Below are 18,117 nucleotides of genomic sequence, written 5' to 3' on the forward strand. Positions count from 1 at the left end.
AAATTCAACATACATAAAATTACATTGTAATATATGCAAACGAAAAAGATCTTTTTTTCAGAGGCTCGATTTTTTTCGATTTTGCCTTTCCAAAAAAAAAAACGAATCGCGCTCGTTACTTCATCGATAAGTCGAGGGAGAGACTGAATGAGGGACGGGAGGAATGTTTGGCGCACAGTGAGTGCCGCTAATTTTAGTGGAACCGGAGCATTCTATATGTGTTGCCACGCAGGTCGACATCGGCATTAGCGACTGATAGACGCCTTTTTGCAAAATTACGAAACGCAACAGAGATAGAAATATCGGTATTACCGTCGATAAATCCAATTATAAATACTGCAAGAAAACAATTCACGTCAATCATCGCGTTCATCGCGTTCATCGCGAACAAACACAGAGATCATTCTTGTCTCTAGCATCGAAATCGGATTCGCTAAAATTTAAATCACCGGTTTTATTAAAACCACGGGGCGCAAAATCACGATATAAATGGTGACCTCGATGAAAAGAAGCAATAACTTGAGTCGAGTCATTTTATAAGTATTTGTTGAAAAAGAAGAAAAATTGCGCGATAAACATCTGTAGAATATTTTCACTTTAATTTAAAAAGAAAAACGATAATAATTTTATTAATTTTATTATTTATTATTATAATTTTTGAATTTTTTTAATCGCATCTCCTTTTGATGAGAAAAGTGTGCGCATAACTAAAGATTAAACGCAATCACTTTTGCGAAAGAGAAACACTCACGCACTGTTATTCGCGGCAATATTAATGTATACGTCGCGGGATGCCTTTCTATTTGAGAAGAAAGGTCATTTGGATGCCTGTCTTAACTGCGTCTTTCTTTCCAATTGCACTTTGCATGACAAGATTCGCTTTAGATTATCTCCAAAGCGTCGAGAAACTAAAGGAGACGCGCGTTGGGATAATTAATGTTTTAGGCTCGAATCGTGCGAAGGGATTAAAAGATAAACTCGGTTTTTCGCATTGCAAGATAATGCGAGTTGTACACCTATGTATGTCACGGAATATCCCGAGTTGAGTGCTCTCTCATATTTAAATGGCTTGCGTAACGCAAAGAGTGCGTTATGCCGTTGGTCGTCGCTACGCACGTTGCACTTGGTAACGCAAGATACAAGAATAAATTATTTGAAGAATTTCGGTGCTCAAGATCGAGGTCCTTAGTAAGACTTAACGAATATTAATTAATTTCCATAATAATTATAAACGTTATTTTGTTATCCCATATATTTCGTTTTACATTTTAGTAAAAAAGGAAATGTATATTTCAACTGCAAAATTTTAACAAAGTCGAGATTATATCTTGTCGACTCGTTTCTCGAATATTCTGTTTACGTTTCCTTCATATCATTAATCAGTCTGACACAGCGAAATGTAGATGCATTCTTTGCCGCCATTCTTCGAGTCTAGGTGTAGATTGCATTTCCACGTGTGAATAAATGTACTGGTGATAGACACCGAGATAATATCATGAAAAAAAAATGTACATGTAAAGTGTAAGATAAGCATAGGTCACCACATCTTAATATATAACAGAAATGGGAGTAGCATTGAATATTAAAATTATAAATAAAAAAATTATAAATAATTATAAATAATATTTGTAAACTATATTTATAAATTATAAAAAATAGGAAATCAAATAAAGTATAACGAGATTTTAAGGAATTTTAATTAATAAAAAGTAATAAAAAAGGTTTTAAGGAATTTTAATTAATAAAAATAATAATAAATATAATAATAATTTAATTAATAAAAATAAAAATAATTTTAATTGATAAAAAGTAATAAATAATATAAAAATTCATAACAACGAAAATGATCAAGCTGAAAATATTTTTCGAGGTAGAAAAAACATTGAAGGCAAATAAAACGTTTAAAAATTTCGATCGAACAGTAGACTTTGAGGGACACTGGCGCGAGGTAACGCAACGGAAACGTGAAACGACGCGAAACTCAAAAGCGGTGTCTCCGAAGCCGCGGGCTTGTAGATATATTTGCCGACGGTCGCGTCCGGGAACGCGTCTCCGAGGACGAGAATAGTAGCCGGTCTCTCCCGGTCGCGAGGTGAGACACACTTAGAAATCTAGAAGAACGACCGCGTGACGGATGCGAGATGCTAGGAGACTTCCGCGCGGGGAAACGTATCGGCGTCCTTATAAGAATGCTTGTCCGGCGTCTCGTTAGAACCGGAAGTACATATCCGGAAGTTGGCACGCGACCGGGAAATAATCCATTTGGCGAAACGTATTTCATTCTCCGCGCGTCAAAAGGATCAGCTGACTTTTCCAAGAGCAAAAATAAGATTTAAAAAAAAAGATAGAGAGAGAGAAAGCCTGAAATACGGGAAGAGACATGTTTCTTTCAACGTTAGCGCCATTTCATTGTGGTTTGCGAATGTGAATGTAATTTCTAGCACCGTAGTTCTCTCTCCACGATACCGCAGTTCGCACTCTTTGCGGTGCGAGAGAGGACACAGGTCCGTATTTCTCGTCGCGCATTTTACGCCAAATGCGGTTTCGAATCCGCACAATGTCGAGTCAAAGCGATTTTCGCGTTAGACAATCGAGACACTGAATTAACAACCGCATTTACCGTTGAACGCAGTCTTAAATAATAGCCAAAAGCACGTGGTAACGAGCAAAAATCTCAAAATCGCGCTTATATACATATATATGATATATAACATATATATATAACATATTTATAACATATAACATATATATATAATATTATTTTGGTACATTACTCAACAACGTTACTTATAAATGTTTATCATTGCGTCATCGATTATTTCTCTAGCTACGAGTTCATCGATATCGCTCGTGCGCAATCACAGACACTATCGATATACGAGTCGTTGATAGTAATTACTGATCGTGTGAGGACCTCTGAGCGGTCACCGGCCCACGCTTTCTTCGCCTCGAGTGTCAGCTGAACCTTTCGCGCGCGAATGCAAGCGTGTGTCGGCACGTGCGATCGAATCTATCGCTCTTCCTACTTTGCAACGTACGCGAATAAGTTTCATGAAAAAAGAAATATCAGCTGCGCTTAATCCTTTCGCTGCTTCTGGCAGTGCGACGTAATCCCCAAGCGTTCTCACAATCAGTTTTATTTCTTCTCTTGGCGACTAATGGCTTATGCGTGTTTCTCGAGAGAAAGTTACGCGTAAAAATGTTAAATCTTGTATCAAACTGTACAGATTGCAATACACATGTTTGTAAATAATGTAAATTACATAAGAGAACGATTATAATTTTTGTTCAAGTACATCGATGCACGTAGCTCGATAAATATTATTTGTTTCGAATGACGGATATCGTAAAATACTACGAATGATTAAACCACCAGTTATTTATTATAATTAAGAGATTAGATTATAATTAAAAAATTATTTAGATTTTAGAATTTATCATTAAATTTATGAAACATATGTGATTTAAAATTTGCGAAATGCATGTGACAAAGTCTCTAACTTTTCCATGAATATTAAATTAAAGAATTAAGGAAAGAAAATAAACTAAAAAAAAACGCGATATCTCCTACGTATTATTTTCTTCGTGTGCAAATGCGCTTTTTTATTGTTCGATCGGTTATCATCTCCAGTTATTCTCAAACAGATAAAAATTTTTTCAAGACGATGCAATTAATTCCTCTTATTTTTGCAAGATTTTTATGCCATTATAATTATATTTAATAATATTTAAAAATTAATGATGCGCTAGAATAATAAGATTGATTTTATCAGCAATATCATAAAATACTGAAAAAATATTTTTTAACAACTAGCGTCTGTTAATTATATGTCGCGTTTTTCAATATCGCGAAACATTGCATCGAAAAAAATACCCGGCCCGATTTCTCCAATAGAATCCATATCTGCGTTCGGAATCGCGATTCTTGATTTGAATAGAAGAAACAACAAACTTAACTAACAGTCCGATCGGTTTCACTGGATAAATCGAGATAGTTCTCCTTTTCCCCTCCCATGTTAAATTTTAAGACATTCACGAATAAATTTTACAGTAAAAAAAATTTTGCTAAAAATTACATGAAGGAATCAAATAGCTCTGTCAATCTTCATTTTGCGACCACATCTTTCTATCGAAAATACGTATATTTTTTATATTTTTTCAATTTTTTAATCTCGCGCGCTTCTTCGTTTTTCTCGTAAAATTGCGTCACACCTGTTATTTAACGATTATTTCATTCGGCGTTAAAACCGGAAAATCTGAAAAACGCGACACGATGGACATTGTTATTCGCGCGTACCAAGAACTTGAACCAGCGGAATAACACACGCGAATTGCATGACACGACGAGCCGTTTATACAACGCTTACGCGATGCATCAACGAGCCGAGGGGTCCTCGCAGGTATGTATATATATGTATATACGAGCTCTCGATGTCGACAAACCGCGGAAGTGACGATGCATTGACGCGCATCGCGATGCGCCTTGAGAAAAGCCTCTATTAGTCACCCCGCGTTCCCCTCATAAGCAAAATTTCCGTAGCAGTTAACATCAACATTTCCCAAGTTGTGTATCGCGAATTCCTGGCGATCTCAATGAGCTCGTGTTAACCGTTAATTATGTAATTTAATACGTGTGCGTACTTTAACGCAGCCTCTCGTATATTTGCGTAAAATTACATTCTTTTAAACGAATAACGATAACGTGGATTATAGAATATATTTTTTTATCAATAAAATTTTATAAGTAGACAAATGTAAACTGTGTAAAGATAATGTACGATATGTGTAATTAAAATAATTAAATGTAAAAGAGAGAAACTAATCAAAATCCAAAGAAAGCTTGGAAATTACAGAGTCTCGAGATGATATTGTGGATATCGTAAAAAGCATAAGAAAAATACACGGCATAAAGCATTCACAGAAGTGATTGTGCACATTGTTTCATGTGCGAGGAAAAGTAAAGAGAAATTTCCAACTTTCTTCATCTTTGGACCATCATTGCAATCATTGAAATGTCCAAAGTGAGGAAAATATATGAACCGCGTAAACGACGCGTTTTTACACTAATATAATCGTTGTGACGTCGAATGACGTGGAAAATGTGAGAGATTCTCCTTTTACGCGGCATCATCAAAAGCGAAATAAATATATGTAAACAGAGGGTGCTTCATCCCGATTGATTCGTGAGAACGTTAGAAGGTTTCGTTTCCCCATAAATGCGCGAGCATTTATATTTAATCGCAGCGATCATTCAGACTCGGCATAATATAACATCGCCTCCCTCCCCCTTCTTTATTCCCCCTTGCTATACCTAATAGCTGTCATATCAGTTCCGCTTCGGATCAAGAACAACCGATGTCATTCTGTGACGTGAATATTGAGGAAATTTGTCAGATATAAGATATTCATCATTCGAATATTTTATCTTTAAATTATAAAATAATTTTTTAAAAAATAATTAACTATTTCATTTAATTTTATACTTGTAGTAGAATCGTATAGCTTAAACTTGAAGATATTATGTAGAATGTTACACAAAACCCTCTTTCTGCGAAAAATAAAAGGCAAAAAAATTATAGTCAGTTATATTAATTTTTTTATTTATTTATTTTTTATTTATTTTATTTATATTTATTCATATTATTATTTTTATTTATATTTATTTATTTTAAATGTCAATGTACGAGAAATATTAACGTTGAAAATTTGTAAAATACAGTAGCTTAATATTCGCTAAAGAACTTTTCGTTGCGATAAAGAATTGATTGGAAAGTTACTCGATGAGATGTACTCTGGTGCATCTTGTATAACAACCACGAAGGTTAAAGCCGGCAAGAGTCGATCTTTGTATAACATAAAAAATCGTAGATCACGCAACGTGGATCATGTGCTTCCCGACGAGACCCGCCCGAACATGTGATCGTCGCCGATCAAAGTAGCGACGTGCATCTAGATGCGTTTGTACACGCGTTTCCTACATTACGTTGGGACGAATCCGCGGTGGGAGTTGCATAATTATCATTTCGAGCGATACCGTGCTACTACGAAACTGCTGCGAACGTGTTTACCGATTACGTAAGGGCGCAATTTCGCGCGATTGTCGCGCTTTTTGAAATAGAAAAAATATTTCTCACCGCTTTTTTTTTATCGTACACACTCCGAAATAGACGCGTCAGGCGGTATCGTTAATTCTTTTTTTTTTTCTCAATGCGTTATAAATTTTTTCTCTTTCTCTCTCTCTCTCTCTCTCTTTCTTTCGCTATTTTTTGTCGTTTCTCGCAGCTTTTGACTGGTAAAACATTTTATTCGCATATTTTGTAAATTAATTATAATAGAGTTGCATATAATTCTACACAAAAATAATAGAATTTTATATATATATTTATATCTTATTTATATTTATATAGAGCATTGAGAAAATTTTGGAAAAATTCACCTAATATATCAAGTAACACAAAACGAGGTTCCAATAATATAACGTTTTCTTTTCAAGGTCACAGCTATTATTTAATGTTTAGACAGCGATACGTCTTAGTCAGCCGAAACAAACAAATGACGCTAGATTTAATTGCTGCGATACGATAAAATTGTCGCGCTCCGATGACGCGAAACGTCAACTTTGATTACTCTGACGTCGGCGAGTGACGTCTCGTCGAGCGACACGATACGGAGGTTAGGGCAACACTCCTGTCGTCCGCGTTAAATTTTCATGTTTATAGTTTCGCGGAGACGAATCGAAATGCGATCGCGACATTCGCGAGCGTACGAGGACGACAGGAAAAGAAAGAGAGAGAGATAAATAGATGGATAGACAGAAGACAGACGCACTTACCTTCTCTTTCGCTCTGCCTGCATGTTTTTGCACTGTCTTCGCGATTAACGCACCCTTGCTCTCGGCCATGATGCTCCCTGTAACGTCAGTCGTGGAGTGCAAGAGTCCCGAAAGGAAAAAACCAGCGAAGCACTTAAACTCTCTCAACTCACGGTTCGCAGCTTTGCGCAGGGGAGGGGAGGTAGCGGCGCACCGACTCAAACAAACCAAACTGCACGTACCGAAGCGCGGAGAGACACTGAGCGCGCGACAGCGCGCAGACCCATGCACCCTGCGCCCATGCGTCGCTGGCGGCCATATTGGCGCATGCGCGATGGCCGTGCGTCGCCTTCACTTGCGCCCACTTCAACACGCTCGATTACGTCCTTGCGTTCCCGATGAATAATTGCGTGCTATAATTTACAAATATTATATTAAATTAATTAAAAGGAAATTAAATTTTTATACCTTAAATTGCGCCTTTTGTGTAACTTGCAAATTCGCAATATTATATATATTTCAAAAAATACAATATAAAAATAAGTAGCAAATCTGTGGCGAGAGAAATTCTATAAACGAATATACAAATTAATTAATTTAAAATAACAAAGATTTTCATCTTTTTGTTGAAAAAAGTAGCTTAAGTGAAAATGGATAAGGAAAAGATTCACACCTTACTTGTGTTAAAAATACAAATCAAAACAAGTGAAAAAATTGAGATTTAGTCATCGATATTGGATATACACTATTATTGATTTGTGTAAATGTTTTTATTAATAAATTATCTTTTCTTATTTTGTATGATGAGGATTGCTCGAAATAAACAACCGTTATGATAAAAATTCATTTTAACAACGGAACAGACAGACAATACGCAGATATATATAATGTAATATATCTGGATAATAGATGATAGACAAATTTTTTTTTTCCTTACATAAATGGTCTATCCAAAATCGCAATTGACAAAAGTGTTATATGTGTATGTGTGTCGCGGAGCGCGCGGAATGTGTTCTTAATTATTTATATAATTTAAATTCTTAATTATTTATAATTTAACTCTTTTAATACGCTTCCGCGCGAGCCGCAATTACAAATTGCAGATTGGAAATTTACAGATTTGGACCTGTACATGTTCACATATACTCATTGTACCTAATATAAATTTGCTTTTAGTCTTGGAAAAATTGGATAAGGCCATAACCAAACTGGCGACAAGAAGGCGCCAGGTCCTCGGTACTACCGTAATTATTATTATTTTTCTTATAAAACCGATCCTCTCTCCTCTCGCAGTTTCATTCACCACCCATCCATTCTTACATAATTATGTAGTTAATTGGTTGTCCTCTGTCCAGTCTACATTTGTCGCAATCTCACCATTAACTACATCGTCCGATCAATTCTTTTATTTTGCGCCTGTTTCTCTCTTTTGTTAAATGTCTCTTTTCACATTTTCCTTTTGTTTTTGTCTTAAGTCTAATTTTGCGTTTCTGACTTTAGTACAATTCACAAAAGTGCGAAAGCGCAAGTATAAATATTTTATTTCTTAAAATCATAGTCGCGTAATTTAATGTTAATCATAATATTGATGAATCTCCATTACCTCCATTATCATCTTCATACTTCATCACGAAATGTATCAGCGCAATGGTAACTTCAGAGACAGAAATTAAAGGTTAATCATTTGACGCACACGATGTTGACTTTATGTTTCCTTAGTAATTCGTTCCAAAGACTGAGGCCAGTTGCACAGTTATGTATACATAAAAATTAATCACATTATCTCAATCAACATAATTATACTTTGGCATACACAGGATGTTTTAGAATTATCGTATCTCTTTTCGGTTTAATAAAAATCACATCTCGCTTTTTTTAGAGCAATAATTTACTAAAAATTTATATTACTTGCGTCACGGATTTTTCGATCTTCGATATTAAATAAAATATTTCAATAATTAATAATTATTTATTCGACATTAAATTTTCATTAGAAAGAAACGTTTGCTTAAAATGAACAAAGGATATCTATTCATGATAGAATGTATGAATAAAAGAAAATACGATAGTTCTGTATATGTGTATTGTATGTGATGCCCTATATACATATACATAACAAAAAAAAGAGAAAAAAAAGATCGAGTTATATAATTGTATAATTATCTTTAAAAGTGGGAGAATATTATAAATTGTAATAATAATCAAATTGATTTTATATTAAAGGAGCAAAACTTTTACGCAATGCCCGAGAGTAAATAACAATAATCTTAACAGCCATGCATTGAGCCGTTATGCAATCACCATTGTATATCAGATATTGTATAGAAAACATCTGGAACTTAAAGCTTATAGAAAAAAGTCTAAGTTAGGGTTAAGTTAGGATAACACAGTGTCCGCGTTCACGCGCAACGCTCAACACATTGATCGAGGTGTATCGGAGAATTTTATATCTGGGTATAAACGATCTAACTCTCTCTCTCTCTCTCTCGCTCGCTCGCTCTCCTGTCATCGGAATCACGCGATTGAAAATAATAATAAATATTATGATATTATTTCCTATTTGCTATCTCCTCTTCGCCATTGATATCGGATCTCGCGATATCTGTAGCGGATTTGTAGCTTAAAACATCTTCGCGAAAAATGCGTATCTTCGCCATCGATTACAGCGATAGTCCTGTTTTATTTTCTAACATATTTTTCCCCATCCCTTCGTCGGATATATACGCTCACATATACGAGCAACATATATTTCTCTCTCTTTATTTTCTGTCCCAAAAATCACAGAGGCATATAATGCACCTCGATGTATGGTGTAAACCTGTACAAAAGTTGTTCCTCGTTTACTCTATATACTTATTCACGGTACAATAATAATGTATTTAAAATGTAACTTATGTAACCTTAGTACTGATTAACGAGATGACCGCATTCCAGCGTGACCAGCCTTTGGCCGACTGGAGCTAACAGACAAGATGCTCCTTCAAGTGTAAAACTCCTGCTACCTCCTGCTCTCTATTTTTGTCTCTTTCACACGCACATACACACACGCATATTTTCTCGTTCTCTCACTATCACTCTCGCCCTCTTTCTCTCATACTTTCTCTCTTTGAATCATTTAATATTCCGATCTTCCGTTCACTCTATGCAGCACGACTAATACTCTAACTATATACTCTATATAAAATATCGTTAGTATAACTAAAACTGTGCTGTGTCCAGCTGGAATGCAGCCCTATTTTTATGCCATCATTATCTATTTCTCTCTTTTTCTTCTTTATATTTCTCATTCACATGCCGCTTCTATCATATGGTAAATCTTTTGTTGTTACGCAATTTCCTCACAATCAATGATTTACTGATAAATTCACATCACTAACTGTAGTCTGTCATTGGTCGGTCGATTAGTTTGATTCCCAGCTGTTCACTCGGCGTCGTTTATTGTTATTATTTATACGAATTTTACACTCATTCAACAGTACTGGAGTCTTGTCTCCCATCTTAATCATTCAAGTTCTCCCCTCTATCTTCAATTTTTCTTTTCTTTCCTCGAACAGGAGACTCTTCTGCACAAAATTGAATCCATATTGTTATAAAAAGAAAAATAGGAACTTGTTTATAAAAAATAAGTGCTCGCAAAAATATAAAGGGAAAAATTATATATATCTTGAAGAAATTTCATTATTTGAATGCTTTATATCGATATTTTTTAAAGTTATCTAACATAATTCGAAAATTCTAAATCAAAAAGTAAACAATAAGAATAATGATTGAGAAGCATACCTTCTTCTTCTTCCTGTTCGTCATCTTCATTATCTTCATCATCATCATCTTCTTCTTCCTCTTCCATGTAATCTTCCTCATCAGTATCCTATATATATCAATATTTATTTTTAGTTTCTTAAAAAATTAGGTCATTGTACTACAATTTGTGATATATTTATACATTTTCGTAATTATATTATGGACAATGAATATTTAACAAGTGAAAAATCTCTATGAATATTCTATTGTTTGAGTTTTAAACATTTCTGTATCATAGTTAAACGCATCATTTAAAATATGAAGTAAACTAAAAGAACTCACGCCAAGTTTTCCCGAATAGACCACATCTAATCCTGGTTCATCATTTAAGAATTCATCATCTTCTTCATCTGAAACTGTATTTTGACATATCTGTTATTATTACCTGTGCATGAAATTTATTTCAAATCAACATAATTTATTTCATCGTTAATATATATCTCTATTTATAATCTAATTTTTATTTAATTATTGTTATAATTAAATTCTCGACCAACCTTCTTCACTGTCTTCTTCATTGTCCACCCCATCTCCATCTTCGTTTCCATTGACTTCGTCATCCTCGCCTTCACTGTCAACTTCACAATCATCAGCATCAAATCTATTTACAAATAAATAATTAATTGGTTTAAGACAATAAAACAAAATAACAAAGCAAATTCATGTAAATATTTTCATACCCATCAAGATATCGTAGACTGGGAATAAGATTGAAAACTCTTTCCCTATAATTGTCTATATTTGTCACCTCATTGTTGAACAGATCCAGACTCTTCAGATTCTTAAATTCTTTCTAAAATACAAAATAATTTTATATTAGTAAATTTGACTTGGTAATAAGTAAATATTTGTTAACAAGTAAATAATATAATAATATATAATAATAATATTTATTAATAAGTAAATATTCTTCAATATTTGTGACTGTGAGTGTAAAAACTTACCAATGGTTGTAACGTATCAAGATCTTTGATTTTGTTTCCACTTAGATTCAGATGAGTTAATTTGGGGCTCGAATCAAGCAAATTTAAACCACCCGAAATCCGATTGTCGCTCAACTCCAACTGCACAATACAAAGACAATTGTATCATTATGTCTTATTAAATTATGCTTTTCGATATTTATACATTTTTCCTCCAATAATTGATAGAAAATTTTTATGCATTACAAATTTACTTCAAATGAAAGATCAATATTTTGATCAATATTTTTTTTGAATATTTTACTATCCAAATATATATACCTTTTTAAGACTGGACAACTCTGGGAAGCCTTTTAGACTGGTAAGACCCACATTGATGAGACTCAATGACTCCAGGGCGCTGAATTCATTTGTCAGGCCCACAATGTGTGTACTCCGACAGTTGTCAAGAACAAGTTCTTTGATCTATAAAGAAACATAAAGCGTGCATATAATTATCAGATCGTTTATATCAACAAGCGAAAAAAACTGAATTTAATGTAAATGTCAGAAGATTGCATGCAGTGTCGCTATGTCACAAGGTGCATAAAGAAGTAAAATGCGTCATGTGATTTTTTTAAGGATTAATATCAAGTCCGAAAATAAAAACGCGTGGTTGGAGTATGTCAAATGTCTTTCTCTCTCTTCCCCCGCTCTCTCTAAATTAATAAGAAATGTTAAATGTGCTGAATAAAAAATAATAGTCATTATTTCGAGGCATTGATATTTTAGAGTACATAAATGTTGAGGCATTAAATTGCGCATTAAATCGATTGAAATCATGCTCGAGTCGTGGAGCGCCGTGGAATTGTGCGCATTGCGCGCGGTCTCGCCGAGAAAAGAGAGGAAGACAAATGGCTGAAATGACGGGCGTCCGCGGTCGAAAAAGTCGGCCGGCGTCCTCCGCTAAAATTCAAACGAGCGATAAGCTTTCGCGGGAGATGGGCTATTTTATTGATCGGAGAAAGAGAAGGGCGAGAGGGTGAGAGTGGAGTCGGATAGGAAACAGAGGCGTTACAGGGGGGAGGAAGGATGGCGGGGGAGGGGGGAGGCGCAGATGAGGGAGGCACGGGAGATAGACGGGAGAGGACGGAGGTGGGATGCGGGGAGGGGGAGAGGCGAGGGGTGACGGTAAGCGGAGTGCGAGCCGCGTCTTGTTTAGCGGCATCGGAAAAGCCGGTGAGCGACAAGCACGGACTGCGGCACGCGACATCGAGTACGAGGGGTGGGGGAAGTTGGCTATCATCGATACCGGAAGTATCGATGCTTGAATATTATGTCACCGCATCCGCGTTTTCCCGTTTGAACAATTCGAAATGACGTTGGGACTTTGCGCACGTGTATGTATGTGTGCGTGTGTGTCACGATGCCTCTTTCTCAAGTGGAGATTATCTCGCCGATTTTTTTATCGAATCTCGACATTTTTAGCAACGTTATTTCCTTGATTACGAATATTAATATATATCGTACTTTATGCTTGATTTTTTTGTATGTATATCGATAATAATAATCTGCGACTCGAATGGATTTTGCGCATTTGCTGACGATGATAATTAATTGTGTATCGTCCTTGTCATTTGTGACAATTCGAAAAAATAAGTGACGCAGTGGACGCATTCTTGCACTTAATTTGCAAGTTATTTTCACGAGACCTGCGTTAAATTTGAAGAGCACGCGGTGTGTTCCGTTTATTTTGAAATTCTCTGATCGATTTAATTTTTGCAGTTAAATTACTTTTTTCCCGCTTCGCGTCCCATATTTCTCATCTAGATATCTTATATACACTCATGTTTATGCGACGAACCAGATTGATCATGCTTCGTGTTGCACCGAATGACAGTATTACGAAGAGTTATAGGAGCGGATCAATGACAGTCACGAATCGAAGAGAGAATCAGATAATTTTATAATGCTAAAATTTTTTGATACTTTAAAAAATGTCAAATTATTGTGCCTCATATATATTTCCCTAATAAAAATAGATACTTTATAATTTCAATTTTTTTATCTCCAAAGATTGCTATTTGCGCTCAAATTTTAGCTCTTTTATCAAGATGCGCATTTTTCTATATTTTTTTTAAATCCAGACAATGATTTTGAATTTACACTTAATTTACATTTGATCATTATCAACGATATAAAGAGATATCTTGAATTTTAACAAAATATTGCAGCCATATATGCTCCTAAATACGACACTGTTGCATCCAAGATGCATTGCAAGGCAACGCGGGTGGTCAACGCAGAGTGGGTAAAGTTTCCGAGCCGTAATATTCAGAAATCGATTCTCGATCATAACAATAATCGCATAAATTTCAAACCTGTCACACAAACTTGTACATTAAGAAGAAAAGGAAAAAAAAAAAAAGATTTATACAACACGATGGCGCAAGAACGTTAAAAAACGAGCTTTCTCCTTTTTTCGTTATAAAAAAAGCTTACAAAATTTTTCAATCCATCACATCCGAATTTAACAAGCGGAATAATTTCAAGTTTTCGAGGCGATAAAAATGTATCATTTTCCAAATTTGCGTCGCAAGCGTTAGTGCCATCGTCTAACGCCACACCCTAGCTACGGCTCTGCGAACGCCTACGCACGCACGCACGGCGACGCACGCAGGCAGGCAGATACACAGACGGACGCGGCGATGCACCTGAGAAAGTCGGGCGACGCCGAGTCCGATTAGCATCAGCTGGATAAGCAACTCGACTCGACTCCGAGTGACGTTACATCTCGCGTCGCCTCCAGGGGGGGAAAAAAATTCTCTCGCGGCCGCGCGCGCGGAAGAGTGCGTACGTGCGTGTCACTCCGGCGGCGATCGACCGGAATCAGCCGGCAGAGTGGACTCGTCCAACATGGCGGTGCGATGATTAGCGACGCGTCGTCGTGTCGTAGCACGCAGCTACGCACTCTACGCACCCTACGCGCGCGCGAGCCGGCGTCTCTCGGGAGACCTCGTTGGAGAGCCCGGTCCAGCCGCCGCGCGTAGTCTTCCGGGGAAATGCGGCGGAAACATCCCGGCGCACGTCGCGATGCAATGGCGACGTCCAGCTGCCGTGTCCACGCGCCTCTCTCATGGCGGCGAGCGCGCGCGAGCGCGCGCGCGCTGCCATTCATTTACATAACGCGGTTGCTGACGCGCGCGCAACTCGCTTTTTCGCGCGATCCGTCCGTCCGTGTTTCCGCACCGGATCGGTGGCGACGCCTCGATGCTAAAAAATATATTAATCGGGTAAACATATGTCGCGTTATTTCTCCATACGCGGGATAAGTATCGCGTAACGATTTCTCTAACCGAAATAGGAAACACGTATAAAAAGATTGACCTCTATCTCTCGTCTAACAGAATTATTTGATGTTATTGCCAACTGAAATTTGTTAATTCTTCTCTGACATCGGTTTCTTGTAGCGTCAAATAAAAGAGCGACAACTTTCTTCCAGACGAAACCCGTTTCGCGATTTGCATCATCACGTTTCACATCATCGCTATGCCGACAAGTGTAATATTTAGCACGCGTCAAAATATGACAAAATATGAATAATCAAAAAAGGAATCGAAATTTAGTTTTAAATTGATAGATGTTATAATTAAAAATTTTATCTAAAAACACCTCTATATTTCATAGGAAAAAAATCTTGAAAGTTTGAAAATACATATACAAAAACTATGAAACATTATTACGTTCGCTCTAAAATTGAAGAATATTTTTAAAAAATATTTAAAAAAAATTAAAATTATTTTAACAGAACAATTATAAATTCCTATATGGATTGAATGATTATACGTCAAGTATTCTGAAATTTCACAAATCATCTCCGTCAATCATCCGTCTATCTACAAGACATCTGGCAATGTATTGTAATATTAGGACGATTATCGTTCTTTGCACAGTGATGTTTAATTAATAAAGACGTCTCATAATGAAAAATGTGATGCAATTTATGGAAAATTCACTGTCAAAGTATTTTATCGGTTGATCCTAATCATATTTTATAATATTGATGTCCAATTTCTCTATTACATTTCGTTACATGAATAATTCTACGAATATTACACAGAGAGATAATTGATTCAATTTCGTAAATTTGCTTCAAAAATATTCTGTAGATAGACTTCATTTAATTAATTCATTGCGCGATGTCACGAGTACTTTTACACAATTAATTCGTGAAATAATTATAAGGAGATATAATCATTCACTAATTTATTACATCTATAGCCTAAACAAATTAATCTCTAAATGGTACGATTAAATTAGAAATATCGACATGATTTTTTAATACATAATAGCATAAAATTCCTTTTCATACATATTGAGATTAGTATTCATTTGAGTAATGTAATTTAACATTTACACAAGTTTTATCATTTTATTGCTGCATTTTTAGAAGAAAATTTGTAATATTTTTTTTATAAAAATTAAAAGATGTAAATTTACTCTAAATATGCTCATTCTCAAATTCTAGAGAAATTAAATTCAAACTAATAAGATCACAATTCTTGGGGACACCTACTAGTATCCATAAGTGTGCAAGTACGATATAGATGTCAAAAGGAAAATATTCCACATCGAATTGCGATTATCTATATTCGTAACATGTGTGTAATCTTGTTTAACGTACTTTCATTTGGCATATAACTCAACAGACAGTTCATCAAATCACACGTTTATTGACGCGGAGAAAAAAAATATCGGGGACAAATGAAAAATAAATCTGCCTTCATTTATATAATAAATCCAACGATTCGGAAAAAAGGGTAAAAGTGAATCGGCTCGATCAATCGTCCGCGGATAAGGTCGGCCACGAGACGTCGTTGGTCGTCGGACTTTATCCACCATTAATCAACAGTGCGTATGCACTCGTTGGACGACGCGCCCAATCGCGGTTCGAACGCGCGTGCCTTCTTCTTTCCCGAAGAAGAGGAAAAGAGAAAAGAAAGAAAGAAAGAAAAAAGAAAAAAGAAAGAAAAATGGCAATTCCTCGCCGCGAAATATCGAAACGCGCGTATCTCGTGGCTGCGTGGCACGATAAGAGGAGCGCGCGCGAACGATACGCGACACGCACGCGACGCGGAGCAACGTAGGCGCTACGCACTATCGCCGAGTTTTCGACGGATGCGATGATCTCGCGCGTCCTCGATCCCGTCCCGAATTTCTCGGACGCCGGAAGCGACGCGACGCGACGCCGATCGCTCGCGCGCGATCACTTCCGAGGGCGATTTCGCCGCCTCTCGCGACAGCAACGATGCGAAATGAAGCGAAGTAGAGCGGCAAGTAGCCAGTATGGATAGATTACACGGAGAGGAAGGGAAGAGGGAGAAATGGAGCGCGTTCCGAAAAGCGTACCGCGTGGAAACAACGCTTTTTTCCTCTCCTTTCTTTTCATTCGGCCGCGAGAAAAAGGTGGAGAACGAGAGCGAGCGGACAAAAGCGCGAGGGAAAAGGAGAAACGTGGAGGCCTTTGGAGCGCCATGCTCGTGGCTCGTTCGCGGCCATGCGTCGTCGTCGGGATGCATATGCCATCCTCCCGGTCGGAGGCGATCCCGTGAGCGGGCACGGGACAGCCACGCGGTCGACCGTCAGGACGGAATGTCGACGGCGGTCGCGAGGGAATTGGAGAGAGAGAGAGAGGGAGGGAGAGAAAGACGGAAGTGCGAGCGGAGCGGCATGCCGCATTAGCGAATGCGTGGTGTTTTGCCGCCCGCTGAAGCGCGAGGCGACACGACGACCACGATGACGACGAATCTGTCGTCTTTCTCTCCCTCTCTCTCTACCTCTCCCTCGTTCCATCGAGAACCGATAGCGCGTTCGACATGGTTCAACACTGTCGAGCACGTCTCGCGGGGCATCCAGGTGGTAACAACGACGCACGATCGTTTCGTGACACGGGTGCGCGACGTGCGCGCCTTGTAAATGCATGCTTGGTCCTACGCGAGGAATAGAGAAGCGCGTGCTGGTCCGAGACGAGCGGGGAAGTAAGAATCGGAGAGAGATACGCGCGCACACTTATACATACGCACGGGAAGAGCGAGGGGAAAGGAAAGGAGAGATAGAGGTTGAGGAGCAGCGCAAAATCTATCTGAGGGTTGCCTTACGTCGCCGGACTTCTTGCCCCGCTTCTCGAGCTCTATCCGCTTCTCCATGGCCGGCAGTCAGAGTTCCCGATCGCTCGTTCTTGCCTCGCGCACACCGTCCCCTCCGCCTCGCTGCGTCGCAACACCACCAACTACGTGTGCCAGCAACCTTGCTCCTTCTCTCTCTCTCTCTCTCTCTCTCCTTCTCTCGGGAATATGACGGACGGACACGGCCGAACCACGATCGGTCACCGGGTGCGCGGACAGGGATGCCACCGTCGTGCTGCCCGTGCGTTGCGTCGGTCCCTCTGGCGTCCGTGAGTCGCGCGCGTCGAGAAAGAATAGACGAGAAGCCAAACTCCGCGGTTCGATTCCTCCTCCCGGTATCCAAAGCCCTTACGCGCCGCGTCTCTCTACGTGTCTCCACGGATCCAACTCGCCGGACACTGTGTGCGGTGTGTCCTCT

General features: G+C 37.9%; 2 protein-coding genes across 6 annotated transcripts in view; both read right to left on the reverse strand.

Moving 5' to 3' along the window:
- Positions 1-7,138, reverse strand: part of Amph (amphiphysin) — a 33,779-nt gene extending 26,641 nt beyond the window's left edge. Inside the window, exons 1-2 of one of the 4 annotated variants that reach the window (XM_083105255.1) lie at positions 6,985-7,138; positions 6,833-6,909 (exon numbers count right to left, since the gene is read on the reverse strand). In XM_083105255.1, coding sequence (XP_082961381.1) covers positions 6,833-6,901 — 69 coding nt within the window. In that variant the 5' untranslated portion in view covers positions 6,902-6,909; positions 6,985-7,138. Of the gene's footprint in view, positions 1-6,832 lie in introns of all 4 variants that reach the window. The other 3 variants (XM_083105257.1, XM_083105256.1, XM_083105258.1) reach the window with 3 other exon arrangements.
- Positions 7,139-7,513: 375 nt separating this feature from the next.
- Mapmodulin (acidic leucine-rich nuclear phosphoprotein 32 mapmodulin) lies at positions 7,514-18,117 on the reverse strand. Of its 2 annotated transcripts, none has more exons than XM_083104242.1 (8): positions 17,673-18,117; positions 11,857-12,000; positions 11,557-11,676; positions 11,293-11,405; positions 11,110-11,213; positions 10,895-10,968; positions 10,592-10,679; positions 7,514-10,374 (listed from the first exon to the last, which is right to left on the reverse strand). In XM_083104242.1, the coding sequence occupies exons 1-8, from the start codon at positions 17,718-17,720 to the stop codon at positions 10,310-10,312; spliced, it is 756 nt and encodes a 251-aa protein (XP_082960368.1). In that variant the 5' UTR covers positions 17,721-18,117; the 3' UTR covers positions 7,514-10,309. The 2 variants fall into 2 exon arrangements, with proteins under 2 accessions (XP_082960368.1, XP_082960369.1); XM_083104243.1 differs by lacking the exon at positions 17,673-18,117 and adding an exon at positions 14,229-14,360.

The sequence above is a fragment of the Camponotus vicinus genome, unplaced genomic scaffold, assembly GCF_025532165.1.
Source record: "Camponotus vicinus isolate PSW18456_S1 unplaced genomic scaffold, iyCamVici1.0 SCAF_7, whole genome shotgun sequence".
NCBI classification, from domain to species: domain Eukaryota; kingdom Metazoa; phylum Arthropoda; class Insecta; order Hymenoptera; family Formicidae; genus Camponotus; species Camponotus vicinus.